At 40.7% G+C, this 24214-nt stretch overlaps 1 protein-coding gene across 1 annotated transcript; it reads right to left on the bottom strand.

Annotated features, from left to right (window-relative positions):
* Positions 1-2929: 2929 nt before the first annotated feature.
* On the bottom strand, positions 2930-22755 carry DNA2 (DNA replication helicase/nuclease 2). The gene is made up of 21 exons (XM_062496343.1): positions 22745-22755; positions 21859-22041; positions 21274-21457; positions 19399-19544; positions 17820-17939; positions 16783-17002; positions 15573-15690; positions 15069-15234; positions 13719-13913; positions 13267-13497; positions 12652-12768; positions 12440-12549; positions 11315-11424; positions 10173-10397; positions 8914-9107; positions 8720-8809; positions 8435-8627; positions 5828-5917; positions 5048-5230; positions 4782-4928; positions 2930-4175 (listed from the first exon to the last, which is right to left on the bottom strand). Exons 1-21 carry the CDS (start codon positions 22753-22755, stop codon positions 4119-4121), a joined length of 3090 nt encoding a protein of 1029 aa, XP_062352327.1. The 3' UTR covers positions 2930-4118.
* Positions 22756-24214: the final 1459 nt, after the last annotated feature.

Genomic DNA, 24214 nt, shown 5'->3' with positions numbered 1-24214 from the left:
GCACAGATGTCAAAACATCTAGAAAGACTTGCATCTGAGAAGAAAAAAGTGAGCCTGTTCCTTCCCAAATGTGAGTATTGGTATAGGACTGCATCTGTTTGCATGTGAGAAAGCACAAAGAGCCCAAATCATCATAACAGATGGATATTTTCTCAGTTCCTCAAGAGCAATGAAATGACTTGTCTCATTTCCTGCAGACTTTAGGGATTGGATATTAGAAACCCTGAAAACTACTTTCTCTAGTTGCCTGCCAAACACCCAACTAGCATACTGCCACGAAACATCATCTACCTCTGCTTTCTAGGGAAAACAATGACTGACATTATGTACCTTCAACAAACTTAAAAACTGCTTCTGTACCCAGAACTTCAACAGAAAACCCCAGAAGACATTAGAAAACAATCAGATAATGAGAGACACGGCTCTGGCCAAACTGTACCCAGTTAGCAGCCACAGCTCACTGCTTTGTCTCTTCCTTCCTTCCTGTTCAGCTGCTGGGGACTGACCAGCCCTGCCAGGAGCACAGCATCCCTGCCTGGGAGAGCCGGAGGCTTGCAACAACAGCAGCCTTTCTGCTGGCAAAGCACACGTCCTGCTTTTTTATTATTGTATTCTATTACTGCTTTCTACTGACAGGATTAAATACACGCGCTAGTGGAGGAAACGCCTTGCTCAACGCAGGCTTCAGGTGGGTAGCTCTCCCTCGCTACGTATCCCGTCTATTTCCCCAAAGGCATCGTGAAAATTCCTTTGTCAGGTGACCTCATTTGGACTTCTGGAGCTGATCCTCCTCAGACAGACTTCTGTGTCTGCTGTCCTTTTAATTATCAGCCTTCTTGTCTGTTCCTTCTGAGGCGAAATGCATTTTAGGTCTGCTTTAAAGTGTGGTCTACCTGCATGTTTTTCTTCACCTGCTTCTTAAAAAATATAAATAAATAAAATTTAAAATCAAGATTTAGAATTTAACATCGTGCGCAATTCTAGATCCTAGCTGCTGCTCGGGTACTGTATGGGCTATTACAGAACAAGCTCTGCAGGGCTCTCCCCCGCGAAGCAGCTGCCCCCTTAAAGGGCTTTTTGCGGGTCCCCGGCATCACCGGCTCCGAGGGCCGAGGTTCGGCCCAGGAGGCGACATCGCTGCCGGGCTGGACGAGCAGCCGAGCCCTGCCTTACGCCGCTCCGGCCCCGGCATCCCCGCGGCAGCCACGGCGGCTCCCCGGCCGCAGCCCGCGCACCGCGGCCCCGCCACCGCCCCGCTCCGCGCCCTCGGCCCCGCGGCCCCCGCGCCCATCGCGGCCCCGCTCACCCATGGCTGGAGAGGAGAGGAGAGGAGAGGAGCGCAGCGGAGCGGCCGCTCCCTGCGGGCCCGCGGCTCCTCCCGCCCCTCTCCGCCCGCCCGCTCCGTGCGGCGCCCCCGCCGGCGGGAGGACCCGCCCCCGGCCCTGCCGCCCTGTCGCGATAGCGCCCCCCGCCCCTATCGCGACAATCCCCCGCTGCCCGCCTGGACAGCGGCGTCGCCAACAGGGATGGGCAAGAGCGCCGGGGCAGCCCTGGGTACAGGAAACCTCGGACAGGAGCTAAGCACAATGTAGCAGCACAAAGTTGAAACCTCTCCACCCTTCTCTTGTGACAAAGCTTCGATCCCCAGCATTTATTCAAAATAATGACTCTGTAGCATTAGACAACGTGTATCAGAATAAATAATATTATTATAGAAAAATCTGTGAGTTTGGTACCTTCCAAGGTAACGTGCTGGGAATCAAAACCGGTATTAAAAAAAAAAAAACCAAAAACAAACATAATTTTTTGAGATTTAATTTTAAAAAGCCCTAGAATGTGAATCTGGCTATAAAACAACCAAAACACACTGAGGTGTTTATCACTAAGCATTTTTGTCACATCTGGACAGGATCTCAGTTGATGCTCACTGCACCCTAAGCACTACAGTATGCTTTGCTTAATAATTATTCTTTCCTCTCATCTTTTTGGGCAAGCTAATCCAGCAACCTGTAAAATAAAAAGGTGTTCTTTACCTTGCCCAGCTTCAGAGACTGCACAAAACAGCACGAAGGGTGTCACTGCCTGAGCCTGCAAGGAAGGACCAAAGGACAAGGGGAACACAGGGATGGACAGGACACAGCCCATGGTGACATGGATGCTGCTTATAGCCACTTCTTATATCCACTATTCCCACCTCTAATAAGGAGAAAGGAACCCACACATTTAAACATTAAACAATTCTAAAATAGCCACTAGCCACTGTGACCCTGCTAGTCCGGCACAAAACAACTCCCTTTTTTTTCCCATTTTTGGGAATCCCAGCGACACGTAACACAGTAGGCATGCATCTGCATGAGGAACCTGTTTTAAAGGCAGCACATAGAAAAAGAGATCTGTTACTGCTAGAAGATCCTCTACTGCTAGAAGATACTCACTTGCTATATTCATTGAAACACAGAGTAGTTTTAGAGAATTGCATCTCAGTTTTGTTTGAGACTACCCGAACAAAACATGGTTTCATCTGTAGACTGCTGCTCAGTCAAATTTTTACCATGACAAAGAAGAAAGGATGAATTTTTTAAGTGGATAAGGAAATGTTCTTGTGTTTGTTTCTCATGCAACTTCATGATGGGATGGCAATACTGTTAATTAATTTATTATGTTTTTAATAGCATGCAAACCATTTCCTGGATAAGCATTACTTGGTCTAAGAAAACAGATTAGTGAAATCTTAAGACCTTTCTACACGTAGATCTTAAACACAGAAAGAAAATCTCTTCTAAAAACATATTCTGATGTCACTACTACAAAAAAAGAGCATATTTTACCCTATTATTTTAATCTTTGAAAGACACAGAGCACAGGCACAGTTGATGAAGCATTTATTTTCACCTGAAAAAAAGAGGATATCCCATCAACTTTTCAAATTATTGTTGTACTGTTCTAAATATTTGCTTTGTATAAAGCGAAGTATTAACAAGGTATAAACAACTTTAACGAAACCAACAGCAAACCTTTATTATTTCAAACATAACAAAAATAAGGGAGCAGTTAAAAAGAGTGAAAATGCCCACATTTAACAAGTTTGTCTGCAACTGTATGCACACAGCTACTTGACATTGATCCAAGAGAAAACAAATGCTAATGATTCTGAAGAATCAAAAAAATTGATGTTTCCACCAGCAACCTTGGAAGGAAACTTCTCGGTCTTTTCAGTCTAAAATATGAGGTAGCATAAAGAAACAAACAGAGATCTCTCGAGTAAAACATGTTTTCTGTTGTTTATATGCCATCATCTTTAAAAAATAGAACCTAGGCATGTAGACTTCTTAGTCAGCAAGCTGCATGTCTGGTTTTGTTTCCTGGTAAAATTTTGCCTTGAAGACTACAGATCAGATAAACTGAAAAAAACAAGAGTTCTACTATGAAGCATTTCACTTCAGATTGATCTGCTGAACACATTAGTTAATAACAGAGAATTAAGTGAATTAGCATCACATTTCTCCCTGATGTATGCAAAATCAAGAGATTAGAAATGTCATCAAGGGATCTTCACATGAGAGATTAATTACATTACGTATATAAATATAAAAGACTTCAGCATTTTTAAAAGCAGGAGTAGACTTCAAAGGACAATGTGAGGCTTTGAAGAAGAGGAAGAAGTTTTTCCTATTTTTTTTTTCCAAGCAGCATAACACAGCACCTTAATTAGGAATTCTAACAAATGGAATTATTGCATGTAAACTACATTTTCAAGTTTTTAAAATCAAACTGAGCCCGGATTGGTTTACATTCCCTTCCTCTTCAAGTGTTTCCCCACTCACTTCTGCAGGTAACTCTTCATCAAGGTAAAACTCTTCAGTAGTGAAAGGAACAGAATGCTTTATATTTCTGGTTTGTCACAAGTAAGCTGGCTGCTTTAGTACTGTAACCATCAGCTTTTTCAAGAAATGTCTGTTATTCTACTGAAAGGAAACCTCCAAATAATTGAATGCTTCCTGTTTTAGCTGCCTCCAGACCACACAGTGCACATCAGTACTCACACCCCAATTACCAGTTATTTACATTAAACAACAGCAGAAGGAAAGATACAAAAATAAAACTTTCCATCTTCTCATTCATAAGATGCTACATTTGTGGATACTTTCGTGAGCCCCGACTGGAAGATTCAAGATGTAGCAAGTTAAGGAAGCATTTTGACAACATTTTGCTTTCACAAAACCTGTTTGAATATGCATTGGTGTTTGCAAAGAAAGCAGCTAACAGGGGTCTTTCCTGCTTAAATAGGAGACGGAAACAGCAATAGCTAAAGCTTTTTCAGTGCAATGCCAGAGGGAAAGAAAAAATCACCAAGTCATCTGCAAGTGACACTATTTTCCTTTCTTGCAAGATTATTCATGAAGCAGATGTGTTAAGTGGAAGAAAGCAATCACACTGATGTTAAGATGCCAAGAAACTAGAAATGATCACAGGAAAAAATGCAAAAGCATTAAAAATTAAAAATTCAGGCCTCAAAATCAAAAAAATGTCGAAGTTGACTTGCAAGTCAGCACTGATTTATTTTTTTTTTACTTTGAAGACAAAGAAGGTTCTAAACCCATCCACTAGCTTGATCTCAAGTACCCTTCTGGGAAATTTTATCAGCACATTTTGTGCTGTGTTGCCAATCACCGTTAAAAGTATAACCTAAAAAATCCAAGATTTTCCCATTCTTACCTCAAATCTCAGCAAGTCAATCTTACCTTTCCCCTTTCCCAAACTAGCATGCAGAAAAAGGATATCATTGCCTGGGACTGCAAATGGCAGAGGAGCTTCTCCAAGGGAGGATAGCAGCACAGGGACGGAACACAGCCCACCATGACCAGTTTGTGCTTGGCTCTCGTGATAGCAACATTCAGGCGGCGCCAGTCCTTCAGGAGGGTGCCAAGCTGCTAAATAAATGCCACTTGCTTTTATTTCTCCTGCTCAATGGACACAAACCACTCGTTTTCAAAGTGCATCTAAACTACTAAAACTGACTGGAACAAAGTCACTATGACCAACTTACATTTTCGTCGATACTGTTCCTAACAAAAGACACAATTATGATACTTTTGTCTCTTCCTTGGTATTTGTCAACCGTGTTAACTTCCACTCTGTTCTCCTTCCATTTTGCCATCAAATCAGTGATTGTTTTTAACTGATGTCTGTAGGGTGATATAATGCCAATGTCTGAGGGCTTACAGCCAGCCTGAATGAAGAAGAAACAGGAAAAAAATTCGTCACTGCAGTTGGCTTGGGAAAGTCAGTACAGCCAGAAAGATGCTTCTCATTAATTTATTTTTTTTAAACAATGCTGAAAGATATTGTATCTACACTAATGGAACTGTAGGTGTAACTAGTATTAACTAAAGAAGATAGAAAACATTAGTTACTGCGAGCTCCAAAGCTTTGTCTTAACTTAGCATGAAGACAGATATCCTTGAAATCCTCATTTTTCTTTCTTTAAACTGTGAGGTGAACACTCAGAGCTCCTGGTCTGTACTACACCTGAAGCTGACTGGACGAAATAAGGAATAAAGGCAAATCCTCTCCCCTCCCTCCCAAGAAATCCCTCCTCTCTTAAAAGTGTTTGGCATCCAGCTTTTGTTTTTGGCACCTGAGATCCAAGCAGGCAAGGGACAGGGAAAGAAATGCAGACCTCAGGCTCCCCACTACAGTGACATGAAGCCAATCTCCAATATATCTTTAAGGTTATCCCCACTACACGCAGTCACTGCTACCAAAGCAATATAAAATACTAGTTATAAAGCTCTCCCTCCAAACCATGTAATAAAGTAAAAGATACCTTAATAAATAATGATGTGAGGAAAAGCACTATTTTAGCTTCTGTCACATTGCTTATGCCACCCTTTTCTGCATGTTCTGGTGCTGGGACCTTTAAAAATTCAAACAGAAAATAATGACTTTTGCTGTCTGTAATATTCTGTCCCTCACTCACTGAGTCGTATTTGGATTTATACTAATGGTATTAATTAAAGAAATAAAGTTAAATGCTAAATCTTACTAAACAGAAGAGCCTGTACTGTGACTTCAGAATACTGCATTTGCAAAACAAATTAGAACAATCCCCAAAATGAGTTTCTAGCACTAGTCTGTCACCTTAAGAAACTGCCAAAGCTTAATCCTCTGAATTTACAGTTCAGCATTATACATCATAAATCAAAAAAAACAAAAATGGACATTGTTCTGATGATAAGGTTAAGAGAGCAAATTATATTTTACATAAAATTTAATTTCACTTTAGTGCTTTCCATACAACATTATTTACAGTGAATTTTCTTCATTCTGTGGCAGAAAGGATAATTTTTTAAATGTCTGAAAGCCTACATTTAAAGCTAAAGGAAAAACTATCCAAAATAGCAGTATTAAATAAAACTCCCAACCTTTAAATAGAGTATTCACTGAATTTACAATTTCTTAACTATTACCTCCCATTCTCTACATCATGCATGAATGAGGCCAAGAATGTAAACTCACAGGTTTGTAATTTTTTTCTCTTTGCTTGACTCTTGCCTTCTCTAAAGTTGAAGCAGCACCAATAGCAATGAACTCCATGTGCTCAAGTTCTCCTCCAGCACAAGAGCACTATTTTATTGCACAGGCAATTTCTGACCACACTGCCATTAGTGTAGCTAAAAACTACACAAAAATCATTTTAGGACAGAAGTTCTAAAAGCTGTGTCATGCTTATGGCAACACACGCTTACATTTATATTTCTCCTGTTCCTGTTTATATTTCTCCTTGGGCATAGAAATTCTCAGGAGACTTGCCCTAAATCAAGGATGTCATTTTTCAAACAGCCAGCCCCAAGCTGTCAGAGAAGTGCAGACTGACACCAGGGTTGGCAGAAAAGAAACAAATAGATTTCCAGTTGCTGTCACAAACCTGTTGCATTGTTAAGCAGGAAACAACAGAACCTTTTTCTTTTTAAAGCCAGCATAATAAATGTAAGCTTCCTGGTGGTGTCATGGTGCTTTTTCCTCTTCCTTCTCTCTGCTTGTATCCCTCTCCCCCAAGCCTACTTCTTCATAAGCATTGCTTGGTTACTCTATAAACAATATGGGGCGGGGAACTACTATGAAGTCAAAAGAAATAAATGTTTTTGTTTGTTGTCATGTTCAGTGGGTTTTTTTCCACTTTCTCCTCACGACTACCACAATACATGGAGTTCTGACAGGAAGTCCAAAAGGAGAAATTATATTACAGCCTTGTGTCCCAGCAATTCTAGGATATTTTGGAAATAAAAACTTTCCTCCTGGCTCTATCAAGAGGGCAGCTGTCTTACACTTGAGATGGGCTTGCTAGGGAAAAAAAATAAAATGGAACAGAAACTCTACTTTTGTCATTAGCAATTTTGCTATGATTACTAGACAAACAGTGTTTCAGCCAGATTCCTATTAACAGGCCTCTTCCCTGGGACCAGCTGACTGCTTTCCTGGGAAAGGGACTGCAGCTGTTGAGGCATTCCTGGAAAATGTCTCTGTTTAGTTTAGACATTTTTAGAAATTTCTCTAAGTCATCAAAGTAAACACTTCTTTTTAGGTCATTGAAGAAACTCTATCAGAATTGTTGTAAAAAAAATTAATCCTGTACAATGTCGTAGAGAGCAAGAGCACAGGTGAGTTCTAAGCATGGTCAGCATAGAAGATCAGCAGTTGATATAATTATTGACAAAATACAGTATTAATAGGAATCAACACAAAACCTGTTAAGGAGGAAGAAAAACTCAAATCATAATCCAATCACCAATTACAGTGACAAGTATTAGAGACCACAAACAGGTACTAACTCATTAATCTTTTTCCTCGTGCATTTAAACTTTTCCTCATTCTTCCTGCAAGTCAGTTTCTTTGGAGGATTTTTATCCACACTAGAATTTTACTTCCCCAGCAAGATTTTGAGTCTCCGTGACATGATACACCTAAACTAATTTATTCACCCCTTACACTTCAATGTATACAATGTTCTTCAAAACTCCATGGAGAACTGCAGTTTTTGCTGCCACTGGCACACAGCTTTGATACCAGTGACCCTCAGCTAATGGAAATAAGGTCACTCATTCCCTGGTTGTAAGGACATCCAGTACATCTACACACTTTGAGCTACACTTTACAGGAAACACAACGTTTATTTCTGAAAAAGCATTTAAATTCAAGTTTTCAGCTGTTCTCAGATGCAATGTCCAAGCAGCAGTTGTACCACCCCTGCTCAGCTCTGACAACAATAATACTAACAACGTTTTTGTGTGCTGCACACTTCACATGATCCTAGAAAAACACTTTTTGAAGTTCCCTGTTTTGCCCTACCTAAGCTAAAAGAAATTTTACATGTTGACTGTATGGAGAACTTGCCTCAAAATACAATGTCTGAAAACAGAGTAATGAACTTCACCTTCTCAGTGTTCAGAAAGCACACAGGTGTGTCTGGATCAAGGACTTCTTTCAGCCATGTCTTTGAAGCATCCCCAAGGTCCAATTTCAATTTCTTTAGGTTGGGCAAGTTAACAGTGGCATTTGACACCTTCTCTGAGCCACATTCCAGTTTGCCTTCGTATACCAGCATGTTACTCAATGACATAATCTTACTAAAGATTTAAAAAACAAGAAAAGGCATAAAAATCTCACCATTTCAACCCCATATTAATAACACAATTTAACAGATAAAAGTTAAAAGTACCTATTCATTCTGTATTGCACAGTTAATTGGACAACAGCATTTTGGTTTTGTTCCAGCCTTTTAAATAAGCTTTCACTCATGCCAAGATCTCTGTTATAACACAAAAACAAAAATTCAAAACGTGTCAATCAGAACACTGCAAGAGCCTTCCCAGAATTTGTGACTAGTAACTGTCCAGCAGCATTTTATCTTACCTTGCTTCTGCATTCAGCACAAGTGGAGGCAGCTGCTGGTGATCCCCCACCAGCACAAACCTTTTGGAGCAGAACAGTGGGCCCAGGCAGATGAGCTGGCTTATTTGGGAAGCTTCATCAACAATACAGAAGTCAAATTGCTTCCGAACAAAGATAGGGTGATTTACTCCCATGCAAGACGTTGCCACCACTGGCTGAAAATTGAGACACACTTCAAGGATAAGATGCATTTTACATCTTTTAGTACTATGTTCTCCATATTAAAAGAAAAAATATTTCCCATTAAATTGAACTAAACTGTAGAATCACAGAAATCAAATTATTTCCTCAAAATCAGATCAGCATCACTTAAGACGTTTATTGACCTGGCATATTCTTGCATCAATTTCAAGTGACAAACAAAACCAGCTTTAGAGCAGACTGTAGCAAACAGCTTGTTCCTGTCACGTGTTCAGAGTGATGCCAGGTTCTATTCATGGAGTGTGCTGAAATGACTACTGTGAAAAATCAGGTGGTTTGGTTTTTTTTGCTCAATACTGAAGAGAAGATAAAACAACAGCAGCACAGTTCTTCCCACTGCTGTGCTTCCACTGCAACAGAATGCAGTGCAAAATAACTAAAATAAGAAATGCTAAGTCATTCCCCTGCAATACTTATCAATAAAAACTAAGTGGCAGCTTTTGTGAAGTTGGCATTTACTCCAGCTACCATCAAACTTTATTTGTTCAGCAAATTTAATTTAAAGCTGCCTCTGACTCATATGACCCCCTTCCCATTATGGTTTGCATTAACATTCACACAGACAGCACTAATATTTCTGTCAGAAATAAGGGTTTGGCCAGTCAGCTCTACAGCATTCCACTTGCTCTTCCCCATCTGCTGCTTGTACTAATGGCACAAGGAGCACAAGTGGGAGGGAGAAGGCACAAACTGCAGCAGCATGTAAATAATGCTAAAGGAGGCTGCAGCAGCCCATTCACAAGATCTCAGAAAAAAAGCACTGGAGTTGGGACTTATTACTTACAATGATAATAAACTTTGTGTGGACATAAACAAAGTTTCTCAGCTTAGAGACTTAATGTAGGTCATTACTGGCCATAAAGAAATTGAAACAATGCAGAGGTTGAATATCTCAGCTCAGATTTCTCACAGCAGTACACACCCTTTCGATGGGTTCCTTCTCTGCAGCATCCAAACAAAATACTAATGTAATTACCTTTAATGATTCATAGGTCTAGCAAAAAAAACATTTTCCTTACCTGACTATTATAGACCTCTTCCAAATGTGTTACAGACTTAATTGATCTGGACCTGCAGATTTCTTCTTCTGTATATTTCTGAATATCTGGGTGAACCTTCTGAGCTCGTCCCAAGCGCAAGAAACCAACTTTGAATTTGGCCAACTTCAGCAGGACATTGTCTACAGCCGTGTGTGTAAAACTGGTCAGAAGGACACTGAAGCCACAAGCAGAAAGAATTCTCACCTAATGAGTGGCAAAGGGAAAGAAAATTACTTAGTTCATCTACAAGAATCAGCAATCCCAGGTTTGATAAGGTGAAGAACACAAGGGGTTTTGGAGGGAGACAGCAATAAGCATGACTTGGTCTGTATCAGTCTCCCTGGCCAGATGTTGGCCACTAACAATGTGGGCAATAATCCTGAGGGTTCCCATGGACAGCAGGCTCACAAGGCTGCTGCAAACAGCGAGAGCCAAGAACCTGGAAGTGCCCTCACAAGGAACTGCACCCCTAAGGTCCACACTGCAAGAACAAGCCATGCAGCCCACTACCACAGCACTGTTCTCCGTGGCAATTTAGCCACTACAGATTCAGGGGAATGGGCTGATCTGCAGATAGCAGCAGCTGTCTGCTCTCCAGCCTCCTCTCTTCCCCCACGAGCTGATGACAACTGGAAGCAGGGTAATACTGCTCTTCCATGAAAAACTCACTCAGCCCACAGCCTGAATCCAGCATGCTCCTACAGTCCTTTCCTGGGGAAAGGAGGGCCACAACTAGATGAGATGGTGCACATAGATTCAGCCCCACAAATGGACAAGTGACTGGCTTCTCAAGGAGTCCCTCTTTTGAGCTATAACTCAGGATTTGAAGACTTGCTGATATATGAAGCCGAAGAATTTTAACGCTAAAGCATCACAGAAATGATTAAATATCACACTTCAATCTCCTCCCTCCCACATATATTCCTACATAAGCAATAGACAATCCTACTCCACAAAATCCAATTTGAGTTCTACCAAATATAGGTTAAACAAAAAGAAGTGTGCTTTTTTCCTTGACATTATACAGATGCTGTTGGATTAAGTCATGACACTACACAGTTGGTTTAATTCTATCCTCTAAATCTCACCCAAAAATTAAAAATCAAGGTACATGATCTTACTAGAGCACATATTGTAGTAGTTTTTCCTGTTCCAGGCATACCCACAATAAGTGTGTAGTCTTGTGAAAGTAGCACTTGTTTCATTGCCTGTTTCTGAGGCTTATTTAGACCTTTCAGAAGAAAAAGCAAAATTTAATTACTTCACTTCATTGTAACTGTAAAGTCAGAGCAAAATGATAATTTCCTCCTTCGCTAAAGTCCTTAATAGAGACAAGAACTGAGCAAAGTCTGTAGGTTCTAATGAAGGTATGACATTAAATATATTACACAAGATAAGTAGTAAAGGGTCTGCAATATGGTCCTAGAAATAACTCACTGAAGACATTTTTATTTTTAGACCTTTTGTGGCTTTTTTTTTCTAATGTCTGAATTGATCACCTCCATATAGTGTGTCTAGGAATTTGTGTTTGATCATACCACTTTCACACAGCTCAGAGCAAGGGGTGAGTTGCACCTACAGCAGCATGTTGTTTAGGACAAACGTTCCAGCAGAGCTGGCTTGCCCCAGTCCGATGCAAACAAGCAGCACGTTTCAGCTACCTGGACTAAGCAAAATAAGACTTCAAGCTTAGTTTTTATAAAAAAAACTCAATTTGCTCTAAGAGAACTCAGTTAAATTTATGTTTTCACAGGCAACTCTGTCAGAGAACAAGGAAATTTTTCCACCAAATACAAGATACTGCCTCGTACCTAAACAAGTTTTGTTTTTAAGTATGACAAAGCATGACACCATAGAGCTGCTAACAAGTCAGCAAGAGTGATTTTACAAGTGAATACTTCCACCAAAGCCCATCTCCTTCCTCTCCCTCAAGGTCAGCTTCCTCCATCCCAAGAGCTCTCTCTGTTCATTCTTTCTGTAGAGCTTACAGAGGTAATGCTGCATGCTGCAGCTGCTAACAGAAGTAAAATAAAGTTGTGAACAAGTATCTGATCAGGTCTTCCTGTGATTAAATGAGTCTTCAGCTAGGTGGAAGACACACAAGGCAAGAACTTGGTTTTAATTTTTAAGCCGAAAACTATCATTGGACCCCAAAGTAGGAAAAACTCCTTATATTTATCATGATAAATATTCTGGCTACAGAGACATACTACTAAGCAGAGTATTTTGGGATAGTCATTCTGTACCCTTTAAAATATTAGCAACAGTTTCCTTTGCTTCAGGAGGAAGGACAGAGCTCAAGTGCTGAATAAAATGTGGTTTCTGGAAGTCAATGATCAAATTGCGGAGCCTTTCACTGTGGAAAAAATAAGACAAAAGTGAGTTACAATGAGAGTTACCAGTTGAGAAACTTCATCTGAAAACACTGAAAGTGAAACATTAATTAGATTTTTCATACCTGACTGGGGAATCTCTCATCAATTTAGAAAGATTTTCAAAAGGGACTCCTGTACCAACATCTCCTTCATCATGATCCAACCTAAATATGGTGTTCTTGGGGAGATTTGACAAATTCCTGAAGGATGACAACAACATGAATAAAATAACTTTGTTTACCAGCTGTATGTTGATTAAAGGCTTATTACTACATGTTAAATGATATCTTCCAGAGATCCCAGAGTGAAGCAATAGCTAATTGAAATACACTACTAACTGATCTAAAGAAAGTGTGATCCCAACAGGGGATAATAAAACATAAGCCAAATTTAAGGACAACATAGACTCAACAGTGAAAGTTACTATTAACACAGTAATCACTGTATCCATATAGATTCCTGCTAGAGATGTAAGTAAACAGAGTTTTTATTCAAACAACCTGGCTAAATAGACAGGCATATATACTGACCAAGTACTGCCAGTTTCAATCAAGACAAGAAGACGTCTGAAGGGTACTACTCCAAAGCCAGCCAGAAGAGCCAGGACATGGCACAGCTTTTTGGACACCTAGCAGCACTCTTCCTCAAGCCAGTGCCAGAGTGTTTGCAAACAGATACTTTTCTTTTCATCCTATTACCTGCCCAACAAACAGGAGACTTTTGTTGCACTGACTTCTCTAACATAGCCAGTAGCCAAACCAAGTAAACCCTTTTCCTCTCCACTCACAACCACTCGATCACCGACCAACAGGTTTGTTCCAGGTACGGCACCATTTCTACGCTGGAAAAAGTGTAGATACTGTCCCTCGGAAATTTCATGGACTTCATCAACTCTGATCATGTTTCCAACACAATCCCCAGCCTTCTCTCTGAAGATATTAAAAAAGGAATATTTTAATATTAAGATTCTCTCTGTAAGAGAACTATTAAAAAAAAAATCCCACAAGTTAAAAACCCATACCACCCACAACCAACCATCAAAATGAAAAAACAAAACAGGAAGGAAGGAAGGAAGGATTCCAGGAAGGAAGGAAGGATTCCAGGAAGGAAGGAAGCATCATTGGGCATGAGTTTAGAAATTATACCTTACCTTTCCAAAGAAGGCACCATCCATATATTTTTATATCCCTTTTTATGCTCTCCACTTTGCAGCTCCAAGGTTAACATCAGATACCAGAGGCTGAAATACTCCAAGTGGGAGGGTTTCAGGTGCTGGGTCTCTCTGTCAATGACAGGCACCATAGCAAGAGGAAAGGCCACACTGGCCATCTTCTGCTCCACAGCTCTAGGAATAGAACCAACCACAGGAAAGGCTCAGCCTGGACACTTTTTCACCTGCAAGTCCATATGTTATGTACATAACAACAATCCAAATACCTACTGTAACATACCAGACAGATTAATTTATCATTACTTGAATTAAGTCAAATCTGTATCCTTAGTTCAGATGCATAATCATACATGAGTAACTTCACATCATATCTATGATTTTGGAGGTCAAAGACCAAACAAAAGCATTTCAAATTTATGCATACATTTACAGAGACGACCTTTCAGTCCTTTCCCACTGTAACATACAAATTTTAATTCGATATTTAGCTAAGCAATGGGATTTAATAGTTAATACACAAGCGAACTTCAAAACTAAATATCAATAAACATTACACAAAACACAACCAGAGAGAGAAAAGCCTATTAAGTAAATAGCTACCCAGCTATAATCCTGCTGCTGAAACAACTGAGCATGAGAAGCAGGACTTTACAGAAACACAGAATGTATCCCCACAAAGCTCTCTCAACATATACTTTTACCCCTGGAATTTTAAAAATAATCAGGCATTCTATTTCCACCAGCCCAGCCCAAAGGCTCTCCTGTTCTAACACACCTCATTTGATCCCTTCCATATACAATTTTGGTTGTTTTTTGTGCAGCATAGTGACTAAAACTTGTGACAGTTGTTAAAACAATTCCGTAAATTTGTGTGAAATTTTATTAAATATTCTCTTTAACAAGAGATGCAACAACACTTCAGCAGAGTATTATCAATGTATTATTTGTGTCATACCCTGCAGGGAAACAATCTTCTACAGGGTGAACCCTAAACAGCAGTTCTCCAGCCAGAACTCAGGCCCAAAGACTGCCTCTTTAAGAGAGCTACAAGAACACAGCTTTTTAAACATATCTGTTATTGCCATCAAGTATTTTGTTGAGATTTATCTCAGATTTTGCCTTGCAGAAAGTGTAACTGAGCAAACATATTAAGTCTCTGTGAGATCAGAGGCTGAATAATAAAAGCTGTAGAGAAATCTGTGGAAGATTCTTTTGGGGTGGAAAAGTCCTCAATATATAAAAAACTGTCAACCACAAAAATGGAATTATTATCTCAAAAGATACAATTATTCAATCTCATTTAAAAACATTAGTTAGATTTTTTTTTACCTGCTGTAGAGAAAGCAGTTGTGCATTTGGGAGCAATATTTACATGCTTGGCTGTCATCAATCACAGGAGGCAAGGCAGCAAGCTGTGAATTCTGCCTTCCCACATCAGATTTATAGGTACTGTGTGTTAGGTAGAAGGCCAAGTGATTTCTTAACTTCATTAATTCTGTCAAGAAAAGAATAAACTAAGATGATGTTTTTGTTTGTAACAATTTCTACCTCAAAGGTAATTAGCTATCAACTTTTTAGTCAAGAACTGATTATTCTCTAATAATAATAATAATAATAATAATAATAATAATAATAATAATCAGATCAAATAGCAAAGTCCTTGCACTGTATTACCAAAACAACTGAATTTTTAACATAAGCTTAGTAACATTATAACATGGGAACAATCCCCAAGTACAGCTATTTTCACAAGAGTAAACTTTACGGTTAAAAAGTAAGATTTTAGTTATATTTAAGAGAGTTATGATTACCAGAGAAGGGGAACAACTTTACCTCTCCGGTCCATGCGAGCTCCAGAAACAGGATACATTGTACCAGTTTTTAGATAAAGAAGAAATCCAGCTTCAGGATCTACTCTCCGCTCTAAATTCAACAGTGTGTACAGAATAACCTGTAAACATTATACATAAACTTATCTGGAGATAGTTGTCATGGTTTAACCCGAAGCAGCAACCAAGTACCACTCCTCTGCTCACTCATTTCCCCACCCTTGTTGAGGGTTGAGATAAAGACAGTTTTAAAGGGAAAAGAAAAGCCACACATGCAAGCAAAGCAAAACAAGGAATTAATTCAAGGCTGCCCATGGTGGGGCAGCTGTTCAACCACCCCCAGGAGAGCAGGGCCCCATCACGTGGAATGGTGCCTTGGGAAGGCAAAACTCCATCAGCCAAGCCTTGGAGCGCCCCCCACCCTTCCTCCTTCTTTCCCACACCTCAGATACTGAGTATGATGATCAGCCACATGGCCTGGAATACCTCTTTGATCCCTTTGGTCCCCTGTCCTGGCTGTGTCCCCTCACTTCCCATCACCCCCAGTCTCCTCCCCAGCAGGGAGCAGGAAAGGCCTTGGCTCTGTGTGAACCCTGCTCAGCAATAACAGCAACATCTCTGTGTTATCAACCTGTGTTCTGCACAATTCCAAAACACAGCCCCCTGTGGTATCTGCTGGGAAGAAAACTATTGCTAACCCCAGTAAAAACCAGCACAGTATTAAAACCAAAATACATTCTAAACTATATTTAGTTCTTCCACAATTCATACGACTAAACAGCCATTATTATCACAAGTCTTCTAGAAGCTGCAAGTAGTAAGAACTTGATCAAGGATTTAAATTAAAAGGCATTTTTAAAACCTTATAGCAAGGCGACTACCTCTCTAAATCACGTCAGCTATATGGAAATATGTATAACACTAGCTCCTGAAACAGCTTGCTTCAACCTAATATTTGAATGTAGTAAGAAGAGATTAAAGAACAGATATTTCAGGATAAAACCCGTAAGTGTGTTTGAAAGTGGTAAATATCTATAGTTCTTTAACTATTCAGTTCATTTTCATTTTATACCAGCAGCTTTGGGCATGCTGGGATGAGCCATTCATGAATTTAGATTGTACTACATACAAAGTTGTTTCTTATTCATATGATAAACAGGTCACCTAACAGAAAAGTATACACAGCCAGTGACAGTGAAATCTCGTGTTTGTACCTGACTTCTGTGCTCTATGGAGTTTGATTCCTTGCCAGACTTGAGCTCTAAAGGCATTATCCGAGACTGTACTCCAGAATGGCCATGGATTTTCACCCTGGCTGTGACATCAATCTTTCCCTTCAGCCCAAACCTGGGAGACCAGATATTCTCTTCAATGTCCAAGATGTCTACAATCTCTACCTTAGAAGACACATCTTCTGTTTTTCCACCATTTGACCTAGGAAGAAAATTAAGCCAGAAGTTAACAGTTTCCCTTAATTATTAACATTTAAACATTAAAGTGTGTTGCAACTAAACATAGTATTTCTGCATTATAAGTGACCTTTAGGCACTAACTTTAGAAATAATATGCATTGAGTCTCATTCAAACTAATCTTCCCATTAACAGAGGAAGCAACATATCAGAAAGTAACTTCAGTTAGTTTCGCTGTTCACCTAAATTTCAAAGTTTAAATGAGACTTTAAAATGTTTTTAATAGTTTTTGGTCTTTCCTCAATAACCACACTCTACCACACTCTTGAAAGTAGCATACAGGCTTTTCTCAGACCTGCCATTTCACTGAAACTTGAACACCCTATGGTTATTACAAGTAACAGCAAGAAGTCACAGCAAGAAGAGCTCAGCAGCAGTTGAGTAAAATCACCATTTCATCAAAATGTTTTTCATTACTCAAGAATTCTATTTGATTAATAGTTTCACATTCTGATTTGAAATCCTGCTCATAACTACAGTAGCTCCTAGTTTAGTCAGCAGCTCAAATATCCTTGCTCTTCTACTCACAAAAAGCTCTGGTTTGCATCACGCTGCTCACAAGGATTTTAAGATTTGTGAGTCAGTTCACCCTCAGGCTTCATGTGTAGCCCAGAACTCACAATAGCAGCTAAACATGCAGCACAAGCTCAGCTCTGTTGTCAGTGAGTCAATTAGTTCCAAATCACCCAACAGATGCACCTAAGAAGTTCTAAAAATTTCAAGTGAACTAAACAAGGTATGCAGCATAGAATGGTTTAAACTTTTCATTCTGGATTCTTACAGTTTTAGTTGCATTTGGTTTCCTGGATTGTACATAAAGTCTTCTGCCCACTTAAAAAACGATGGCAAATATTCTTCTACTTCTTGCATTATCTGTGCTTGTTTCAGATTTAAGTGATACCTGAAAAAGAAAAAAAAAAAACGCGCATGTTAAGGAAACAAACAAATCTGCTGCTGGCACTAAAGAGATTTGCTTCCAGTAGCAACAAGATCATTGGAAGTAACTGTCAAGTTTTCATAAATACCTATAAACTGTAGATAACAACTGTATCATAGAGATTCAACTCAATTCATAAAACTACAAACTGAACATCTATCACAAGACAGATCATCACTGTACCAGCACATCCATTTCTGATGTAACCTTTGAAACAACAGGTACAGCACAGTGAGAGCATCAGCATGGCAGATGTGATGAAATAAAACTAACAGTTTGGCTGCAGGAAAGAAGTACCAGACTCATATATTTAAAAATGGCTATTCATACAATTCATGCAACATTGGGAAAAGAAAAAATTGAAAGACCATTTGCTTTTAGTCTAGATATCCTCATCTGCTCCTTACATGAATTTTGACAGAACATGACACAGAATCTAATCGTGTGGCATTAGATAATTCAGTGGAAATAATGTCATTATTCTACAGCAACAGAGAAACACAAGTGGATTTTGCACAAAAAGGTTCAAATAGGAGTGCAAATGACAACAGGGAGCAGACTTATGCAACTTATTTTTCAATCCCAACAAATAGTAGACTACATATGCGAAAAAGGAATTAAAAATTAACAGTTTCATGGAGGCCCAGAGGGACATAAAGGCCTTGAAGTAATCTTAGCAGCCACAATTCAAAATATTATCTTCATAACAGAACTAAAAGTAATAAATCTTGCCACTACAACTTTAACTTCCGAGTCATCTGGGGCTAACAGACACTGACATTGCCCAACATACAATTTAAAACAGCCTGGATATAATGATTTTTAATTTACATGAGTAGAACTGTATTTTAATCAAATCTGCAGTAAAATGTTAAAACTGACAGCCATTCATCTTCCCATTTTTCAATGGAAATATTAAGACTATTTTTTTGGCTAGCAGTTCTATAAGCTTTGCTGAGAAAAGAAGTTAAAGGTCTGCTAACAACTGAGTCTAAGTAACCTGCTAAAGATAGTAAATTATCAGATACTCAGTTCTTGGTCAGCCACAAGGTTCTAGGTTCATTGCTGAGGATCACAATTAACCATTTGTCCCATTCAAATCAGCTTTGGGAGATGCCTGGAAATCAAACACTGCAACCTGCTTGGGCTGAAAGTAAAAAAACCCCCGACACATACAGTTATTCCAGGAGACTAGTTCAGATGTATAGAAGTAGCTCAGCAGAGAAGGCAAATAAAATAAAGCTATCAAATGGGGATTTATCGTACTAAAAGATCCCCAATTTCCATTAAGCCAAGTCATTTGGCAGAATGATAATCTCTCCTGATACCAGTGCTACATTTTCTAAAGTATAACTTAATCTGCTAGTTCAAAGCGTTCCTGCCCTGTCTTCCAAACATAAAAGGCAGCTGTAATGCTACTTACATTTCTTTGAGATACTTTTGTCCATACACAATTTTGTTTGCTAGCTCTTGTACCTTTTCTTGAGTCAAGTTATTGGTCACTGATTGCTGGAAAATGTCATGAAGAATTGTACCAACAAGCATTTGGCGTGAACCCGACTCGGAGCCCTGCAACAGATGTGATGTACGTGAAGATTTATACCCACTTCATGCCAACTTTTCTGTAAAATTTCTGGATTTTATTTGCTGCACATCACAGCCTGCACTTAAGTTTAACTACAAGATCATGTCAGCTTTCACCTCACTAATGATTATCTAGTCAAACCTGCCTGTGAAAGCAGCTGGATTGAAACGGGTCTCTACTATTGCTTTATCTCTCACGTTTATCCCAGCCCTGACAATGTTAGGATACATAGGGATCTACGTGATTGGCAGGTGAGAAACAAAGGCACAGATTAAAATGAATTTGGGGAAAGTTTTGCCTTTGGGCATTTCCTAATGCAAGTACATACCTTTACAATCTTACACATATTTCTTGCATGAAGCAGTTCCCTGTCTGTTACCAGCTCACAGGAAAATCATTCCATGTATCACCAACATGCCTCAGAAACCCATCAGCAGGGCTGGGCTCTGTAGACTCACAAGAACTGAAAGTGGTAGTAAACGTCCATGAGTCACTACCAAACAGCTGGAAACCTAAACACTGTGGTATTACTGATCTCTTACAGACCAGGGACTTGTGGACTACACTCACAACAGGTGGATGGTGTTATTCCAGTCAGGACTCTGTGCATTATCCCAACAATTATTTTATCCCCCTCCTTACTCCTCTAATAAAGGGTTGAACACCATTTCATAGTCTTTATCTCCTGTACTCAAATTTCTTGTTCCAGTCAAAAGCTCCCAGCCAGGTTGTTTACCACTCCATTGAAACTTCCTTATTCATTTGGATTTATATTTCTATCATGTCTGGAAGCTTTCATCAGTTGAAACTGGCAGCTGTTGCTTCTCTATTTATCAGCATATCATATATCAGCAAGGATACTACCACAAGAAACTTCTCCTCTTTCCAGCTGGATTCAGATTCCAGAGTGAGCCCACACCAATTATTAACTGAATTTGCTAAATTTTTCAGAAGCCTTAAACTGGCCAGGCATGGTTGTTTTCATATGTATGGCAAGAGGCACATCCCTCGCAAAGGATTCATATCCATGCAAAATGTGGCAAGAGATTATCCAAAAAACTATCAGAATTATATGAGGAAAGACCAGTTCTTTAGCTCAGCAGCTGTATTAAGAGTACTGCATTATTTCAGGTGAAATTCTTGGGGGAAAAAAAAAAAAAAAAAGAAGCTCAACCCTCAACCAGAGACAGTTTCCACCCTAAACTCTTCTGTGTTATAAACACAATGAATTGCTAATAATGACATTTTGCAATACAGCCTCACAGCCGGATTTAACAGTGAGCTAAGCCACCAGTCTCAGTGGAACAGTAACTCTGTTACAGTAACAGGTGTGTTGTAATGCACATTTATGTTTTTGTGTTGCACTGAGGATGGTTTGTTCTGTTTCCCCTCTCGGTCTGTAGTGTGTTTCTCCCCTTCCCTTAACCCCTCCCTTTCCCCTGGCCAGCCAGGAGGGCTGTGACCCGGGGTTCCTCCACCCCTGAGCTGGGGTTGAAAATACCCTGCGTTTGCCATGCTCTCTCTCTTCTCCCTAGAACCCTTCAGGACAATAAACTTGGATCATCCCGGGAAGGAGAGCCTCCTCTAATCTTTTGCCTTTGTCCATGCCGGATAAAAAAATCCCCCATCTCTCTGACCCCGAGCTAGCTGAGGCAGGTCAGAGAGACCAAGAGGGGAGATCCGACAGAGGAGCAGCCTGGAATTAGCACTTACCCTGAAGCGCTCACTCAGCACGGCCCTTCTCATACAGCGAATACTGTTTGAGATCGTAGTGCCCGAGAGCAGCAGGTCTGGGTACAGCACCAGGTATCCACACTGGGCATTTATGACCCAGGTGCCGGAGTTGCACTCCCCTTCCAAATGAACAATGTCCCCTGGAACAACCGGGACAGACTCCCTGCAAGGGAATACACCCACACAGGCATTTGCAAAAGACAGACACAATGTATAAGAAATAACACATTAACAGAGCAGATTCCACATTCTTTGAGATGTTGGAGGGGTTTGTTTTTTTTTTAAGAAGTTGACCTAAAGAATTCCTGAAAAGGAATAAAGGCATTTTTATAATGACTAATTAGAACTGCAAGGTAGCAATACCCACTCAACACGTTACGTGACATCAGCTCTCCTAAAATGATATCCATTAAGTTAGCATACTGATAACATTACATTAAACAGAGATTGTTTCAGGATCCTGTATCACTTTTAAGACCATGAAACTCAACTCAAAGAGAAAACTGAGTTGATAATCCAGTATTTCACTCTCTTTTCAAACATCTACGAGTCTGTATGGATTACCAGCCATTCCTGAGAATGCACAGTTCTGTATCTTCCAGAGAGGGAGATGCTGTAATTGTCAAGTGTTTCTCAGGGTCACTTCCATTTCTCTGTATTACACTGACTTCCAACACACGATATCTGTTGTTCAGCCCATTCTTGAGGATTGTATCAGCCACTTTCTTCTGAAAACTGAAGTCACAGCTAATTACAAAGACAGGACACTGCATTACTTGAAAACAGCCAAGCTACATACAAAAAGAGGGAAAGTTTCAAATATAAACCAAATTCTACTCCCCTTTAATTTCTATAAATATTTTGTTAGGGTTTTTGTTTTGGCTTGGTTTTTTAGTTCTGTACAGGTAGAGTGTAGGAATTTTCTATAAATATTAAGCAGTTTGCTATTTATGACAGTTAATGCTTCATTTTTGTGTACACATATCCATAAGCACTTGCAAACTAATAACTGTGCTTGTGAGAAAGTTTGTATCTCCTGGCACGCAGGAACTCCCACAGCCACACAAACACCTCCAACACGGAGCGGTGAATTTTTACCCATTGCTTAACTAGGAAACCGATACTCAAGGTTCAGTTCCCAATAGCCAAAACACGAGATTAGAGCGGCCAAACCTGCGTGCTCTCCTGTCACCGAGCGATTCTTGGAGGAGCTGCAGGGCGGGCGGGGCAGAGCCCACGACAGACCCCACAGGGTGTCTGCGGGGTGGCCCTCGGCAGCGGCGGGTTCCCCTCACCGGTTATCCCCGAGGCAGGCCGGTGCCGCCGGGTCGGCCCTCAGAACCCCATAGCGCCTTCCCGCGCCCGGAGCCGCGAGCGGTTTACAAGTTCAAACCCCCGCGCTCCCGACCGTCTCCGCACAGCCGCGGTTCCCCGCGCTCGGTCCCGCTACCTTTCGGCCATGGGCAGGTCCGGCGCGGTGCTCGGCTGAGTTCAGTTCAGTTCAGTTCAGTTCAGTTCAGTTCAGTTCAGTTCAGTTCAGTTCAGTTCGGTTCGCCCCGGCCCGCCTCAGCGCCTCACTGTGCCCCACACCCCCACAGCGCTGCCGCGCGCTCCGTCAGCCCCGCCCAGCGCGCGCAGCGCGTCCAATGGGAGGCGGCCGAGGGGGCGGCACCCGCGCGCGCGAGCTGAAGGCGCGAAGCGGCGCGCGGCTCCGCCGGCTGGGGGGGGGCGGGGCCTGCGCAGTGAGGGGCCGTGAGGGGCCGTGAGGGGCCGTGAGGGGCCGTGAGGGGCCGTGAGGGGCCGTGAGGGGCCGTGAGGGGCCGTGAGGGGCCGTGAGGGGCCGTGAGGGGCCGCCACCTCGCTGTCAGCCGTGCCCGCTGCTAATTTCCACTTTGTCAAGCGCTGTCGCACCCCCCACCCCACTTCTGCTACTGGGGCGGTGGTACAAGGTAACATTAGACGTGCCTTCCAGTTCACTTATGGGCCAATCTGAGCCAGACAGTCGAACCCTTCCCCTCATGAGTAAGTGTGGCCGCTGGCTTTCTGACACGAGACTGAAGTTTCAGATACACAGGTTTCACTCTGCTGCAAAAAGGACAGTTTTGGCCCATGGTTAGACATTCCAGCAAACGGATAAAGTTCAAGTTGAGGAATTTTAAAAGGTGAGAACACTCTTAAGTTAGCCCTTTCAGTTTTGTGTGGCATAGTCGTGAAATATATGCATTAGACTACATTGTTGCTTCCCATTGTAACATTATTCTCTAAGAGAATCCTCATTATCATTTAATAATTGCTTGTTGATATTATGAAATGCAGCCATAATGTGGTGCAGTAGTTAAGATCACATAAATACACTTGGCAAACCTGTGTGTAGTCTCTTTCACATTGCCTATACATCTCCTGTACATCAAAAAAAAAAATCATCAGAATATGTTTATGAAGTATAAAATAGGCTTTAAGTATCTTTTTGAAGTTATTTAAAATGCAGCCAGTGGGGGGAATCTCTAGGCAGAAAAGTTGGACACAACTGTTCTGGCATCAGACGCTGTGGAAAATGTTTGCAATTTTCAGATACATCAGCATTCTCCAAGCATAACTGTGTAAATCCAATAATTAACATGAAAACACTTTCATATACTGTTAAATTTTATTTTGAAAAACTAATTCTGAAAATGCAACACAGTTTCATCACGTAGGTATGCTTTTCACATTCAATAACCAGACTCAAGTATTTAGGAGAGACTCTTTTTATGTTCTCTTCCTCTTAAGCATGAAGATACTGGGTTCTGCTTTATTCTGTGTAACAACTGCTTAACTTATCATGATGCTCCTGAAATATATCCCTGGTAGTAGAATGAAGATGTACTCTTAACTTAATAACCCCCAACAGTATTCACATGAAAAAGAACTGGCTTATTTG

This window comes from Cinclus cinclus, chromosome 7, assembly GCF_963662255.1.
Source record: "Cinclus cinclus chromosome 7, bCinCin1.1, whole genome shotgun sequence".
NCBI lineage: Eukaryota > Metazoa > Chordata > Aves > Passeriformes > Cinclidae > Cinclus > Cinclus cinclus.
Note: the sequence above shows the minus strand (reverse complement) of the source record. Positions and strands in the feature narration are given on the sequence as shown.

Coding starts and splice junctions, on each gene's coding strand:
- DNA2 (XM_062496343.1), bottom strand. Junction 9,108..10,172: donor AAGAGGTCTATAATAGTCAG/GTAAGGAAAATG, acceptor CTCAATTTTCAG/CCAGTGGTGGCAACGTCTTG. Junction 8,810..8,913: donor GTGCTGAATGCAGAAGCAAG/GTAAGATAAAAT, acceptor GTGTTATAACAG/AGATCTTGGCATGAGTGAAA.